Below are 17394 nucleotides of genomic sequence, written 5' to 3' on the forward strand. Positions count from 1 at the left end.
CTGGTCCACACAGGCCTGGAGGCTTGGGATGCGTGCCGCGCGCCAGCACATTCAGTGCGCCTGGGGCTCAGTCCTCTTGTCTGGACAGCGTGGAAAAACATAATGAATCTCTGGCGCGACCTGGGTTTGTAGATACAAAACCAAACGGGCCGAAAGCATCTACGTTAGTGTTATCTGCGAGGTGTTCAGGAACATCTTAACTCGCTCCTTATTGCATGAAGCTTCAAAACAGAAGGTTAATATGTGCTTTGCATCAAATGTCATATTTTTATACTGCCTTCTGCAGTACAAGAAATGTCAACTAAGTTAGGTGATGCATTCTGACACTTGAAAACAAGCTGTTTGAGTGTCTTGAGGATGCAAATTTATGCATAAAATTTGTTTTATGTCTCAATGAATGTGGCTCAGTAGAATGATCCCTTTAAACTGTTCTATTATAGCTGCATCAAAAAGTCTGAGTATAATTTCACATGCCTAAGTAGCATAGACTCAGAAATAGAAATGATTTTCTTATTCTGTAACTTATTTTTCTACCTATCCCCTTCTTTTCTTCCTCCACTGGTTTTTTTTTTTTTTTTCTCATTATCTTGCAGTCATTGTGTGACCCTAAAGCATTGGTGCATGACTAGGACAGATGCCAGGGTGGGAAAAGGTGGGGGAGGGGGAGGAATGGGCACGGACCGACATCTCCTTGGAAGACCCACTTCTGACTAAGCATCCACCTCCCATTCTCTTCTGTTGTTTCTGGGTCCTCATATGGGAAATGAGACAAAAGAGAGACAAAAGACTGGCCCCAGGATTTTTGTTAGGTGTTTTTTTTTCCAAAGGCTGTTTTGACACTGAAGGGGAAAACAATACCCAGGTAACTGTTTACCTTTAATCCTAGGTTCTCAAGCCAACGGCCACCAGCCATTGCGATCACTGCCTTCAGTGCGCCAGGATGTTAGCCGGTACCAGAGGGTGGACGAGGCTCTCCCACCAAGTGAGGACCTGCTAACTAAAGGGCTCACCTTGATCAAAGGGTTCAAGGGTGACAGGACCCACGGGACCTAAAGGATGGATGCCCCGTCCCCCAGAAATAGGGTTCTGGGAGCTGCCACGTGACTTAGCAGATACAGTCTGGAAAGTGCTTAGCAGAAGACTCCCCTGTGGCACAGTTGCACCAAATGAAAGGGTAGCTGGGGGAAAGTGAATACTTTAAAGGAAAAGAGATCCAGATGTTATGGACAATAGGACGTATAATAGAAAAAATTTTACGTTTGCATAAGGCAGTATGAATTTTCAATTATTAGACAAATAGGTACAATCTCTTAGAAGAACCTAGCTCTAGGTAATATTACTGCTTTTTATTCATTTACAACATTTTAAATCATTAACTACAGGATCCTGTTTTTTTTCTTAGGGATGTCCAGAGAAGTGTTATTAATTTCAGAAATTAGTCTGCTATTTTCTGGACCATGAGATATTTCTTTTTTTTTTTTTTTTTTTTTTGCTTTCAAGAAACACATAGCACTTAAAGGAGAGATGGGTGAGGACTAGGAATGCTGGTGGGAAAGTTATGCGACCTGAACTCCAAGAGCTGAGTGATGCCCATGGCCAATCATAGTCTGAATGTAATTTAAACTCTATTTAAATTTCTAGAATCCCTTAAAGCAATATTACTCTGTGAGAGCAAAGCATTTTGAAGAACAGTGATCAAGCTCAGTAAATACTGTTTTTAAGAACACATTGGAAAATAGATCTTTCTGCCTTACTGCTTTTCCTTCTTATTCACCTTCTCTATTCACCCATCTTATATGTGATCATGGCAAGAAGTGGATGCTTTTGGCCCTCTGTGTTTTAAAAATGGTGGGACATAGAGCGGGGGCAGTATGCATTTAAAGGGCTAAAATGCTGAGTGGTTAGTTTTGGTGAGTGCTGACAAAAGAGCTGAATGGTGCTCTGTACAATTTGGCAAAATATTGACTTAATCATTTGTAAATACTGTTGTGCACAGATCCTCCCCTTGTTCATATATTTGGATAACTGAGGGTGGTTACTCATAGGAAACATATATTTTAAGCAGTTTTTAAAAATCATCCAAGAGATTAATTAACCATTGTGTCATCTTAAGCAGGTGGAGGGGAAAACTTCCTTACTGTTTACCCTTGGAGAAAATATTAGAGGCAGAAAAGAAAAGTATTCCTGGGTGATATTTAGACATAATTGGAGAGAAATGAATTAGGAACACCAGGAGAGAATTCTGGGAGAGTTTTGTTTACATGAGTATGTGGATTAATAGTAAGTAATCAGAGTTTCAGGCACCTGGACAGGAGGCATAGCATTGCATCAGTGTATGGATAAATGGCATCCTCCTGGCCACATCCAATTGCTCTGAATTTTGTTGGATTCACAGTTTTGGTCTCTAGATTGTATTTAATAAAGACAGGTACTTTCCTGCTGAAATTATGACCACTATTTGTGCTGTTTCCATGCATTTGTTTAAACACTGGTATTTGCATTACACAGATATAATACTAAATTTTAGGATTTAAAAAAATAAACAATTGGCAGTTCATTTTAATAAGTTAATATATCCAAAAGGAAAAAAAAGCACCGTAGTAGTATATCCAATTTAATGAGTAACTGATGAACGGCAAGGGGGAGGAATTCTTAAGATTTGTTCCCTCTTGTGCAACTTGCAACTTGCAGATTTGGGGATTTCCATTATCATGGACCAATTACAGATTATGGTCTGAGCATACCTGATTACTGTTCTGTCCTCACACTGCTTTGCCCTCTTCTATTCTCAGTCGGTCTCATCTTTTGACAGTCTATTTAATCACTTGGCTGCCTGTGCTAGTTGTGTGTCCTGCCCGAACCAGTTCTCTGCCTTCCTTGCCTCACTGGGCAGCTCTGCTACTGTCTCTGGCCATGCCTCTTAACTCAGAGCTGTGGCATTCTGCGTTCACATATTGTCTCTCAGGAGGCTCAGCTAAGGGGCATCTACTTGGAGTATGCAGATTGGCCTGTCTCTTAAATGACCTGGCTGAATTATTTTAAGGTTAGGGATTATACTTTTAACACTATTTTCTATAATACCTCAGACTTGTATAGTGCTTCACAGTTTACAAAGAATTTTTAGCTTTTTAAAAAAAATTCTTTGTAACAATTTTGTGAAGTAGGTCAAGCAGGTCTTATCCGTAATTTATAGATTGATGGGTAGAAATCAAATAATCTGATTCTTTCACTTTATAGATGGAGAAATTGAAGCCCAGATAAATTAAGTAACTTGTTTAAGATTCCATGCTAGTAAAAGTTGAGACAGAGTCTCAAACATTTTTTTCTACTCTATGATCTAAGATTAGAATGGTAGGGATTGTTGTGTAGGTAGATGAATGTAAGTTTTGAAAGCTTGGTTAGTGGCAGAGTGGTGATATATTTTGGTATGTTATCTATTAGGCACAAGCATCACCTGAAATTAGAGGGTTTGGGGGCTTCTCTGAAACTGCATTATATTGTGTTTTAAGGGCAGTGCCTTAAATTGAGTGCCTTAAGAACCTGCTGTATCTTATTCTGAGGTGATTGATAGGCTGGCAGCTGGAGGTTGTTCAGGGCTGAAGCCCATTAAAATGTCATCAGCATAATGAATCTTGGTCTTTTTAGCATTAGGATAAGTGAAAAAAAATGGCCAGCTCAGCCCCCTTCTGAAAAACTATTTTATTTTTTTCTTTTTTGGCTCCAGTGTAATTGTGACTTAACCCATTGCTGCACTGGAGACAACAGGAAACTGTTGAAAGGTGTTTTTCTCCCAAAAGGGTAGGAATAGGAATAGATTCCGGATGAACAGTCCGTAGTGGACTCTTATAGGATCCCAGGCTTATTGCCGTATTTTTAGGACTAGTGTATTACTTATGTAGTGGGTTCAAATGAGTAACTCTGGAAAAACACAGGGGGATGTTTATCATTTTTTGTGGTTGTGCACTTTGGTTATTAAAGCATCCTTTGAAATGAAGGTTTAAAAGAAGGTAATGAATCTGAAAAGTACAATTAATCTTATAGAATTTCTACTCTGTTTAAAGCTAGGGGCTCTTATTCTCTAGAACCTAAAAGTTAGTTTGGAGAAAAAAATTCACACTTTTAATCTAAAAAGCTACTTCCTTAGGGCTTCCCTGGTGGCGCAGTGGTTGAGAATCTGCCTGCCAATGCAGGGGACATGGGTTCGAGCCCTGGTCTGGGAAGATCCCACGTGCCGCGGAGCAATTAGGCCCGTGAGCCACAACTGCTGAGCCTGCGCGTCTGGAGCCTGTGCTCCGCAACAAGACAGGCCGCGATAGTGCGAGGCCCGCGCACTACGATGAAGAGTGGCCCCCGCTTGCCGCAGCTAGAGAAAGCCCTTGCACAGAAACGAAGACTCAACACAGCCAAAACTAAATAAATAAATAAATTTTAAAAAATGGAAAAAGAAAGCTATTTCCTTAAAAATCGAATATTATGGTCCAAAATATGCAGCTATTTGAGATTTTTAAAACTTTTTATTCAAATATAATGTACATGCAGAAAAGAGCACATTTAGCCTGCTGAATTCTCCCAAACTGTGCCCACCTGGGCAATCAGCACCACATCTGTGGTCCCTGGGAGGCCCCTTGTGCCCCGCTACCAGTCTCCAACCCCCACTCCTGAAGGGCAAGGGGACCCACTGTCCTGACTCCCCAGAGCATAGACAAGTTTAACTTACTTTCGTACTTTATACAAATGGTATCATACTTCTTTGAGTGTTTAAATAAGGAAAAAATAATCCATTAAACACTGATTTCTGGCATCTATTACAAAGCTTTTTTCCTTAAAAGTACCTTTAGTTTATTGTAACTTCATCATCTCACCATTTTGGTGAGGATACCACGGTTATTATAATTTTTACAGTGGGTTTATAAACTTACTTCACAATATTCAGGTACTTCATTTTCCTCAGTCCAGTTCCAACCAGGTCAGCTCCCTACTCACAGTCCTCTCACCGCTTTGAGTTACGTAGTAGACAGTTCAGTGCTGGCTTCCCCTGATATGTGATTCATCCTGTCTAGACACTGACCTTCTTCCCGGTCTCAGCACTCACTGAGATGTGTTCACGTCTTCATCTAATCACCTGGGTGGTCCAGTGGAGACCAAGGTCTAGTTTGAGAGGAGCGAGAAAGAAGAGTGATGAGATGAAGAGGGGCCATAAGGATGACCCCTGCCCACATATATTGATTGTAAAAGTTGAAAATATCTAAGACCTGCCCGGCTCTGCCTCCCTGCATCTGGGATTAATGCTGTGACAGTGGCTTGGCGTAGATTTTCATGCTAACTCTCTGACTTACCCTTAATGTCCAGCTATTTAAAGGGGGCTATTATATTTGTTTTTTTTTTTTAAATAAAAATTATTATAATTTATTTTTTCTTCTTATAAAATCAATACATGTTTATTTTAGAGCCATTATAAAGTACAGATAAGCCAAAAGAAAATATTAATTACTCAATAATCAAACTCAAGGGAAACCACTTAAAACTGCTGTAAAACCTTCCATATCTTTTCCCTGCTTATTTATATACCTATTTCTTGCTTAATGTCCTTAACTGTTTTTTAAAAAATGACTCTCTGAAATGACCCACATGATCCATTGATCTTGGCATCATATATATTTGTGCTATATCTACACTTTACCCCAGAACAGAAGAAAATAATACCATATCAATAGTACAGTTGCACGAAACCTCACACTCAGAATGTCATCATCTTGAAATTCTTAGTAACTTTATTTTTAAATTTGGTAAATGAAGGCTGGCGAAACAATGGAGCACATAGTGGGGCCTTAGATACTTATCTCCCAGCATGCACTGCCTCCTCACCTTCCCAGGAACGATTCTCAGCCACCTGCCCCAGACCTAGCAACTGTTGCTGCCCTCTGGCCCCAGCTGGGCCTGAGCAGGGAAGGGTGAAGTTTGGCACACAAGCACCAAGTTGCAGGGTGGAGTGCCAGATGACTGGGAAGGTCGGCCCTCACCCTGCAAATAACCCTGTGCTCAAGGAAGCACATTAAAGGGCTATTATATTTGAATCTCAGGGTGTCTTTTAAGTGTCCACTTGCTCCTGGATTTCAGTTTGGGGTATTGAGGCTGAAATTTAGTTTCTCGCGAGCCCGCACTTCGTGACCTCTAAGAAATCCAGCATTCGCTCCATGGGTTTGTCCCGTAAGTTAGCTGCTGTTTTAAGTTCTTGTTAATTTACGTCGGTGTTCCTTAAATTTTAGTGTGTCTAGGAATCACCTGGGAAGTTTGTTCAAAGTGTAGATAACTGAGTCCTGGCTTCAGATAGTCTGATTTTGAAGAGCTGGGGCGTGTCCTTGGCATCTGCATTTTGATTGATCCTCGCAGTGATTCTGACACATACTGTCAGAGTCCCACACCTTGAGAAACATTCTCTAGATAATAGTTTTCAAACTTTATCATTGCTGTGAAGCTCTTTATGGAAGTGAAATCTTATGTGGAAGACTAATATGCACAACAGATAATGTTGGAGCTGCAGTGTTTAAAGTGGGGTTGGCAGGTGGTTCAGCAGCCCTACTCCTCAGGACCCCAGAGCCCCTGGCCCCAAAGGCTTAATTAACTTAGAATCTATTTTGGAAATTCTGGCCTAGACATAAGATGTTGCTAGGTCCTTCCTGAACGTAATGTGATAAAATGGGTGTCATTGCAGATTCATGTTATTTTAGAACTGAAAGCGACCTTAGCAATGTTTACCTCTGTCTTCTCATTTTTTAGGTAAAGAAACTGTGGGCCATAGAGGTGTAGTAATTTGTTGAAGGTCATGTAGCAAAGGTATGACAAAGCCATGGCCAGATACAGGCCTTCTACTTGCTAATCTAGTGCATTACACACACACACACACACACACACACACACACACACACATACACACACACACACACAACACATTGCTCTCAGTCTCACTGCACACTGATTATGTACCCCAGTTTACAGTGTGGCAAGACAGGGAAGTAAATGCCAAGATCCTAGTCTTCTAACCCTGCCTGTGTGATTTTAGCATTGTCTGTGAAAGAAACTGATACCAGGCCATGTGTTCTCATATGCTTTCTTAACCAAGAACAAACCAGGCCTCACGTAAATACTTATAAGATATTAAAGCAGCCATACCCCCACCCCCACGAATAGATAATGATAGAGGACTGACCTTCCTACAGGCACCTCTGCTGTCTTGCCTGGATGGAAGGGTATTGACCGCTTGGGTAAGAGTAGATATGTAGTTCACGAATAAGCCAATAGCATAACAGTCTTTCCCAGTTCAATGCCAACTGTCCACTTGAAACCAGCAGTATAGCATTTCTCTTTATGGGGACTTAAGTAACAACCTCAATTTAAAGATATGATATTTGATAGGGAGAGTCAAAGTGCATCCAACATCCCATATTCTTAGAAAGCAAATTTTTGGACCTTGTTTTCTTGTTTTTCCCATTGCATAGAAATGTCTTTATTGAAATACAAATTAAGGTTATTCCTGGCCTTTGTGGAAAGTGAATACAAGATCATTTTTTAAAATTTTTATTGGAGTATAGTTGATTTACAGTGTTGGGTTAGTTTTAAGTGTACAGCAAAGTGAATCAGTTATACATATACATATATCCACTCTTTTTAGATTCTTTTCCCATTACAGAGTATTGAGTAGAGTTCCCTGTGCTATACAGAAGGTCCTTATTAGTTATCTATTTTATATATAGTAGTGTGTTGATGTCAATCCCAATCTTCCAGTTTCTCCCTCCCCCCCGACCCCCCGGTAACCATAACAAGAATCATTTTTTAATAGCTTTACGTTATTTAAATTATTTGTTCATTCATTACATGCTATGTGCAAGGCACAGTGGCGAATATATTTGGAGATACCCCCTCCTCCATTTTCCTACCCATGTGGCCCACATACAGGTCACATTTCTTGGGGTAAATTCTTGTATAGTTTATTCAAGGAAAAAGTTCCATCTTTGAAGATACTTTTTTAATATTCTTTTGTCAGAGAATGGAAAGTATGCAACAGTGTGTTTTCTTTTCTGCTGTAACTGCCAGAAAACTTAGAGCCAAGTTGTAGTGACAACCTTATCTTGGGAGCTTGGCAGAATCTCTCTCTCTCTGCTTCCTTTAGTTGGTTTCTGTTCTGTTTTTATCCCTAATTGACCTAGCCTACATTTTTTAAAAAAATTGGATGCTACTGTAACCATTCTTGGGGGGAAGGAATGGTCATTTGTTTCCATGTGCATTTGATTTGACATATAGTATGTGCTTGAATCATCCTGGCTCTAATGAGAGAGGAATGCAGTGGGAATACTTGTTCTCAGAATCCTTGAGATGGGAAAGTATGCGAGGAGCAGAGCAAAACAATGGAATGGATCAGAGGTTTTAGAAGATGGTTCCTGAAAATGCCTTTATGTACTTACTGTTTGTCAGCGTAGGCAGGCTGAGCAGGAGGTCTTTTGGAAACGTCCTACTGATGGGATTGTAGCTGTGCCCGAATAATTCATTCTTGGCAGCCTGCTTTATTGTGAGTCCGTGTTACCTTGGAGCATGAGTGACACGGAGTTATTTGTTGTCTGTGTGGTGCTTTTCCTCACGGAAAATTTTTCTTTCCCTTGCCATGTGTCATAAATTATGATTGGCTGAAATCAACAAAAAGAAATCTTTCCACTCCCAGCTGAGGCAGTCTTCAGTGGTCTTCTGGTGCTGGCTGGGATCTACCGTGCAGGTTTTTGCAATCCTAAGGACTTTGTTGGAATACTTGTTCCGTTCACCTCCAGAGTAAATGCCGTAGCTGGTCAGGAGCAAACATGCTTTCATCCTGGTCTCTAGGATTAGACCCATGGTGTCTGCTGATAAGCTGTGTGATCACATGGAGAGTTTTGAAATTAACAGAGCTGCTCAAGAGAAAGGTGCTTATTAATTTCAAAACATATTTGTCATAGAAATAGCAATGTATAAAGAACTTTCCTGGTTGAAGAATAGATCTCTGCTGTTTTCATATGTTCCTATATAAATTACCCTTCCCAATTGCAATCAATTTAAAAATTGTTGCCTTTTGTAAAGATCAGCTCACGCTCTGCTTATTTTTATAGGGGAATGGCCTTTTAGAGGATTCACAGAGGTGGGCTGGCTGGCCCTGAAGACTACTCTGCTTGCTGTTTTTACTGAACATGCTCTTACATATTTGTTGACAAAGACTAACACATTTCATGAGATTGCTTAAGCATAAAATTAAATAATCTTTTAAAACATTGTATTTATTTGAGGTTGGAGACAGTCATTAACCTTGCTCTGAAAATGTATTCCTCTTTGGGAAAGTGTAAATGGAAGTTTGTAGATAATGATACTGTTTGATGACTAAGCTAGCACTCCTTTCTTCCGAAGACTACATCTACTAAAATTGTGTGTAAATATACACGTGGAAATTTCCAGCTGTGAGTCTTTCATCTAAGTTGGAAAAAAACCCAGAAAAATCAAGTTTTGGTGAAAATAAACATCAGTACCAATTTTGATGTGAATACCTGAAGTATTATGATACCAACTAGTAATTTTTAAACACTGGCGCTCATACGTGAAGGATGAGCATTGTGGGCGGATCTGGGAGGATCCCCTACATTCAGGGATTCTTTAAGGGGTTGGTTATGCACACAGGAGCTGTTTTACTAACTGGTCAAACAGATTCTGGAGTGGACTTGGGGGGAGGTGCTGGATTATGCAGCCAGGTGTATGTTATTAGCCCCAAAGTATAGCACGTCAGGGAGAAAACATGTGCTGCTTGATGAGCCACATTAATGGCTTCAGCCGCTCCTCCTAATCCCTCTCCGTGCACTGCTGCTGTTTAGACTGGGAGGCACGCATTGACAGCCACGGCAGGATCTTCTACGTGGATCACGTAAACAGAACCACGACTTGGCAGCGGCCCACAGCTCCCCCTGCCCCGCAGGTGCTGCAGAGGTCCAACTCCATACAGCAGATGGAACAGCTGAACCGGCGGTGAGCGTGGGCGGTTCTGTGGTTGGGCTGATGTTTACACAGTGCAAAATGGAAAACACGGTGGCCTCTTTCATCTCTGGGTGTCCTGTCATGAAGGTGGAGCTGTCGCTTCTCTCGATTCATAGACTTCATTGAATGTCTCTTGGTTAAAAATGAATAAGCGCACACACAGCCACAGCTTGCTTAGAAACTAGAGAGGAAATAAGTAATGATGACCCCTTTAGTCAACCCAAGGCATTGATTTTTAGTAAAACAGAGCATATACACTTGTCATTTGAAGCCAGATAGCTTTTTAAATATCTAGAATCTTGGTTCGTAATGCATCTTTATTAGTTACCTAAGCTTTTAAAAATCTGTCCTTCTTTTCCAAAAACTAATTGCTATGGAACACAAGTTGTTCTTTTCTTTAACAATATAGGAATTTAGTTTTCTTTGGTTAAAGGCCACAATGTTTTTTAAAGTTTTATTTATTTGTTAAGAAAATGTTCCACAGACTATGGACAGAAGAAATTAAATCCAATGGATTTACTTAACAGATGGCCCAGAAGGTCAGGGGATGGGGGTTTGGGGAGGAAATGGTCAAGGCTGGGAAGGTGGTGAAAAATTCTGGGCTCTGGGGAGCAGTTGAGCCCCGTGTTTTAGAGGCTGCTGTGTTGTAACTCTAGGCTCCTGATTTTAGATACCAGAGTATCCGCAGAACCATGACTAACGAGAGGCCTGAGGAAAATAGCAATGCGATTGATGGGGCAGGGGAGGAAGCCGACTTTCACCAAGCCAGTGCAGGTAAGAGCCTTTGGGTTGGTTTGTTTTGTAATCTCGCAAAAATAGAAAACGAGTAAGTAAGGATTTCCAAGAAATGAAGCTTTCTTTAAAAGGACTTTTGATCTTCATTAAGACCAGGTAATTCAACTCAAAAAGTCGAACTCACCAGACACCTCTTCTAATCCTCAGCTTTTTATTAGTACTAAGAAAAGAATCACAAAACCAAACAGGATATAAATTCTTTAATCTCTGGATCTGTGGGATAGTAGAAAAAGATGGAATCTGATTACTTGTAAAATCTAAGGATGCATTAAAATGTTAATAGTGGGGACTTGCCTGTTGGCACAGTGGTTAAGAATCCGCCAGCCAATGCAGGGGACACAGGTTCGAGCCCTGGTCTGGGAAGATCTCACATGCTACGGAGCAACTAAGCCTGTGTGCCATACCTACTGAGCCTGCACTCTAGAGCCCACGAGCCACAACTACTGAGCCCGTGTGCCACAACTATTGAAGCCCATGTGCCTAGAGTCAGTGCTCCACAACAAGAGAAGCCACCGCAATGAGAAGCCTGTGCACCGCAACAAAGAGTAGCCCCCGCTCGCCACAACTTGAGAAAGCCCGCAGCAACCAAAATCCAATGCAGCCAAAAATAAATTTATTTTAAAAAATGTTAATATGACTAGAAATATTATTGAATTCCATTTTAATGTGATGGAGAGCAATTGGGTTTTATGCATGAATTTACAGAAAAGAAAAAAGTGGGGGATTAAAATAATAACAAACGATATAGGTGTTGTTTTAAAATATAGACGGAAGTGAGTAGATGTTTCTAGCACGTGCAGAGACCTCCCTGAAAGCCTCTGTGGTCTGCCCCGTCTAGATTTCCGACGGGAGAACGTCCCGCCCCACTCTACCTCCAGATCCAGGCTCACGTTGCTGTTACAGTCTCCCCCCGTGAAGTTCCTCATCAGCCCAGAGTTCTTCACCGTGCTGCATTCTAACCCTGTGAGTATCAAATCCGAGAGGATGTGAGGGAAAGAGCACCAAGCCGAAGGAAATTATCCTCGTTTACGTCGTAAGAGTAAGAATGAAAATAGCTAAGTTTACCGAGCACCACATGTGTTCCATGCTCAGTGTTAAGCACTACCCATGGCTTAACCCATTTAGCCCAAACAAACCTATGAGTTAGATAAAACTTCCATTTTTCCAGATGAAGAAACTGAGGCACAGAGAGCTTAAATAACATGCTCAAGTTTATACAGCTACTAAGTGGGATTGCTGGGGTTAAAATCCCAGAGATGCTGACTCCAGAGTCTGTGCTCTTAAAGACCACCTTGTTTTGCGTGCACAAGTATAACCAAATATCTGAGAACTGACAACAGGCGTTGGTCGGATTGAGCTTTGAGATATTGGTACGGGCTCTCCAAAAGAAAGAATGAATATAAAATGTATACATTGCTGTAATCTGAAAAAAATAAATCCATAAATAGAGGAATATTTTAAAGATACATGAGGTTTGTATGGGAGATCAGAATTTTTTTGGGGGGAGGGGTAGTGGGAGGAGGGGGAATGGTGATGTGTTTAGGATGAAGTAGATTTAAATTTCCCTCCTTTTACTAATATGTCTATTCTTTAGAAACCCTCCCTCTGTAATTCTGCGAGAGGCCTAAAAATGTTAGCATCAGCTAAAAGAATCAACCTTTTGTTAACCAGAAGGTTATAAAAAAGTCAGCCTTTTAATCATTGTTTAAATAGAGAGAAATCATTTTGACTGTCTCCTTTACTTGTTTTCTTTCATTTCCCCCAGTCTTGACTTTTAACATAAATTCTACCCCTTTCCTGAAATTGGTTCCTTAACCAAGAAACCCCTCGCTAGCTCCCAATCCCCACCCCATTAAGTCCTCATGACAGTCAGTTTCTCCAGCTCTATTCATGTGCCCCTTTCCCACATTTATTTTGGAATTACCGTCTGGAATGGGAGGTTTTAATTTTACTCAGGAAGTGTGAACCTCCTGGAGGCACTAGGGTATATGAAGTCCATGGGGTGACAGTGGAAAATGTTACATACCTGTTCTCTGGTCCTGAGCATGATATTTATCTCAAACATTTCTAGAAGAAAAGAGAAGTGTTTGAAAATATTATATAGTTTAAGCCAAAACTTGTGTTTTGGCGCGTGCGCGTGTGTGTGTGTGAAGAAAAAAATTAGAGTGTGATAGGAAAGTTGGTTAGAAAGCATTTCTTTGTGATGTAAATCTTAAATTGTCTCACAGAATAAATAACGGACACTGGTTGGTTAAAAAAGAAAGGAGTAGGAGGGCCTTCTAGGTGGAGGGTATGCATGAGCAAAGACAGAAGTGGGAAACATGTCCTATATGCATAGTGAGTTATTTTAATCATCCAATAAATATGACTTAAAACACGGTTTATGCTAGAAATTATGGTAGGTGCTGCAGACACAGTGGGCAATAAGATCAAGTTCTTATCCTAGAATGGACAGAGAATGAAGGCTACCTTAGAAAGATGGTTCTAGAATACCTCTCTGAAGAAATAGTTTTTGAGTTGGAAGTTGAAAGATGAGAAATCATCAACCATGGGAAAAGCCAGGGGAAGCTCATTTCAAGCAGTTGAAACAGGAAGTGCAGGGGCCCCAGGGCTCAGAAGAGGGCAGAGGGGCTGCTGTGTAGTGATAGAAAGAGGGGGTGGTGTGATACTACGTTGGAAAGTCAGCAAGATCCAGATCATAGATCTGCCTGTGGGACATGGCAGGGGATTTAGATTCTGTTCTGAGCAGTGGGAAGCCATCATGCACTTAGAGTGTGACGTGCTTGGATTTGGAGAGCATAGAAAGGCAAGGGTGGAAGCAGGGTGATGAGAACGGAGGATCTTCATGGTCCAAGGGAAAGGCAGTGATGGCTGGAATACTGGTGTTGACGTGGAGATGGAGAGAAGTGCACGGGCTCAAGAGCTATTTTGAAGGTAGAGTCGACATGACTTGGTGAAAAACTGGCTGTTAGGGATGGGAAAAAGAACAAACAAGAAACACCTGTAGGGCTTTGGTCTGACACAGGAGTTCATCTTGCTGGGTCAGCTAACGCGCAAGTAAACAGCTCGAAACTGGACTAGGTGTGGAGGCATCAAGAAGGAGCTCTGTGTTTCTGCAAGGTGCTGGGGGTAACAGGGCGGGCAAGGCGGGCACTGTCCTGCAAGTCTCTGAGGGCTGAGGGAGCGGCTTCCTGGAGGTTTTAATTAGGGGAAGGTTGTCTTAGCTGCACCTGGAGAGCTTTAGAACGGGGGCAGGGGGGAGACCCTGGCCACAGACATCCAGCTGTATTTAACCCATTTGTCGTGGCTGGAGCTGATAAGAGCCTAGACTAGGAGGTGAGGAAATAATGAGGAAGGATCCAGCGTGAGAGAATCACAGGCAGAGAGTTGGCAGGCTTTGGTGGGTAAATAGAATAGAAACTGAAGAAGAGGACTCTTGAGAGGCTTGTTAAGGGAATGTAAGAACATTTTGAATTTAACCAGACAGATTATATGCCTTAGGAAAAATAGAGTAGACTGTTGGGAAAAGTAGAAGTCAGCATAGTCCAATCACCAGGAGCTGTTGGCGAGGCCATTAGTATGCACATATTGATTGATCAGTTAACATACTGATCATTATCTCATGGTTTATAGGTTTATCTTGGAAGAGAGAGGACTTGGGAGAAGGCTGTTCTCAGATTTCATGCAAGAGGCATTCAATGTAGCAACAGTTGTTTATTCCCTACTGTATACCAGGCACTAAGTCCTAGAGATACAAAATTGACAGCAACTGTGGGCTTTGGAACCCCAGACTTGAAAACACATTCCAATGCAATGAGCAGAGTTGTAAGTGCTGTAATGGAAGGCTGTAGAAGACATCCTGCTGGGGTGCGTGATTAACTCTGGGGAGAAGGCCTACGGGAGGAGTCATAGCTGGGTTTGCATTTGGGATAGGATTTAAAGACTGATAGGTTTTAAAGATTGAATAGGAACTTGCCCTAGAAATAAGATGGGCCAGAGCTCTCTAGGTAGAAGGAGCAGCATTTACAAAACAAGAGATCCATGAAGTTGCAGGGCTGTCTTTGTAATTACTATAGAAGTACTGAAACCGAATTACTAGTACAGCAGTTTGGTGTTGCTGGTGTGCAGAGAGCATAGAACACTAGTGAAAGTCAGATCTGAGCCTGGAAAGGTAAGCAGAAGCCAGGTTACAGGAACCTAAACTCGTGTATGCAACAATTCTAGGAGATCGTAGGCTTTCATACAAGGAAGAATGGGATAACATTCAGAGTTGTCAGTCTAAAACAGAAAGTGTCATGCTGTGGTGGGAAGAGCTTTGGACTTGGGGTCAGGTAACACGAGTTTTCCTTTGTTCATTTGTTCATGCATTCATTCAACCAATAATTATTAAATGCCTACGATTTGCCTAGTACATTCGAGACTCTCAGGATACAGTGGAATAAAGATCAACTAGTGAACAAGAAAAGATAATGCAGACAGTGAAATGTGTCATGAGGCAACTGAGACAGTACAGGTGACTGGGCTAGGGTGACTTGGGGCCAAGGTACTGCAGATGCTGGTTTAGATCAGGTGGACGGCAAGGCCTCTCCAAGGAGCCATATTCAAGCTGTTGTACAATGTCAAGAAGCCAGAAAGGCAAAGGTCTTGGAGAAGAACATTCCTTGCCAAAGAAGAGCAAAGGCTTGAGGACAGGAATGAGTTTGATGTGGTACATAGTATGGTCAGAGAGGTGAGCAGGGCTTCAAAATGTAGGGCTTGTGTGATCTGGCAAGGAGTTTGGGCTTCATTCTAAATGGGCTTTATTCTAAAGGGGGTTCCTGTGGGGGTGTAGTTTTGATTTCTTAAAGTTTCTTCTACCTACTGTGTTGAGAATGGGTTTTAGAAGGCAAGATCGGCACCAGGGAAACAAGTGAAAAGGCGCTGTGGTGAGACATGGAAGGGACTTGGACTAGTGCAGCAGCAGTGGAGATGGTGACAGGTGGATGAATATGGCACATATCCTGGAGGGAGAGCTGACATTCTTCACACTCTTTTGTCAATGAGGCCAGCACCTTCTTTGTTTAGCTAGATAATAGTGTTTGAATATTGGACTTATTTTTCTTCATTGTCTGTCTGTGCGCACGTGCATGCGCTATTTGCAATGTAACAGCACAATTTGAACTTTAATCTGTATTATTAGCATTTATTTTCTTTACCAATTTCTTAAGCCTAGAACTTATTATTTAGAAAAAGTCAGTAGACTTTTTCTGGAAAGGGCCAGAGTGTAAATATTTTCAGCTTTTGGGCCAAGGACAACATGTAAATGAATGGATGTGGTTGTATTCCAATAAAACTTGGTTAGCAAGTCAGCCCATGAGTCTATAGTTTACTCACTCTTAGTCTAGACAGCCCATAAAACAATATCAAGGCCTGATTTGCATTTACCGATTTCTTTAGTGTTAACATTCCCACTGTGGCCAATTTCAAGCTACCATCTTTTTACGGTGTGCAATTTGTGATTTCTCTTTGTTGAAGTATAGTTGGTTTACAATATTACATTAGATTCAGGGGTATAGCATAGTGATTCAATATTTTTATAGATTATACTCCATTTCAAGTTATTACAAAATAATGGCTATTTCCCTGTGCTGTGTAATATATCCTTGTTGGTTATCTATTTTATACATAGTGGTTTGTATCTCTTAGTACCCTACTCCTATCTTGCCCCTCCCCCTCCCTTCTCCCCACTGGTAACCACTAGTTTGTTTTCTATATCTGTGAGTCTGTTTCTGTTTTGTTATATATATTTGTTTGTTTTATTTTTTGATTTCATGTATAAGTGATAACATACAGTATTTGTCTTTCTCTGTCTGACTTATTTCAGTAAGCATAATACTCCCTAGTTCCATCCACATTGTTGCAAATGGCAGAATTTCATTATTTATTATGGCTGAGTAATATTCCATTGTGTCTTCTTTAACTATTCATCTGTTGATGGACACTTGGGTTGCTTCCATATCTTGGCTATTGTAAACAATGCTGCTATGAACATTGGGGTGCATGTATCTTTTCGAAATAATGTTTTTGTTTTTTTCGGATATATACCCAGGAGTGGAATTGCTGGATCATATGATACTTCTATTTTTAGTTTTTTGAGGAACCAGCATACTGTTTTCCATAGTGGGTGCACCAATTTACATTCCCACCAACAGAGTACAACAGTTCCCTTCTCTCCGCATCCTCACCAACATTTGTTATTTGTAGACTTTTTGATGATAGCCTCTCTGACAAGTGTGAGGTGTAATATCTCATTGTGCTTTTGACTTGCATTTCTCTGATGATTAGTGATGTTGAGCATCCTTTCTTGTGCCTGTTAGCTATCTGTATGTATTCTTTGGAAAAATGTCTATTTGAGTCTTCTTCCCAGTTTTTAATTGGGTTGTTTGTTTTTTTGATACTGAGCTATATAAGCTGTTTATATATTTTGGATATTAACCCCTTGTTAGTCATATTATTTGTAAATATTTTCTCCCATTTAGTAGGTTGTCTTTTGTTTTGTTGATGGTTTCCTTTGCTGTG

At 41.0% G+C, this 17394-nt stretch overlaps 1 protein-coding gene across 3 annotated transcripts in view; it reads left to right on the plus strand.

Moving 5' to 3' along the window:
- Window positions 1–17394, plus strand: part of HECW2 (HECT, C2 and WW domain containing E3 ubiquitin protein ligase 2) — a 407924-nt gene that overhangs the window by 274345 nt on the left and 116185 nt on the right. For all 3 annotated transcript variants that reach the window (XM_068544743.1, XM_068544742.1, XM_068544744.1), the window contains exons 10-13: window positions 887–982; window positions 9882–10032; window positions 10712–10815; window positions 11675–11799. In XM_068544743.1, the coding sequence (XP_068400844.1) occupies window positions 887–982; window positions 9882–10032; window positions 10712–10815; window positions 11675–11799 (476 nt within the window). The remainder of the gene's footprint in view (window positions 1–886; window positions 983–9881; window positions 10033–10711; window positions 10816–11674; window positions 11800–17394) is intronic.

Source organism: Eschrichtius robustus, chromosome 5 (assembly GCF_028021215.1).
Source record: "Eschrichtius robustus isolate mEscRob2 chromosome 5, mEscRob2.pri, whole genome shotgun sequence".
In the NCBI taxonomy this organism is placed as follows: Eukaryota; Metazoa; Chordata; class Mammalia; order Artiodactyla; family Eschrichtiidae; genus Eschrichtius; species Eschrichtius robustus.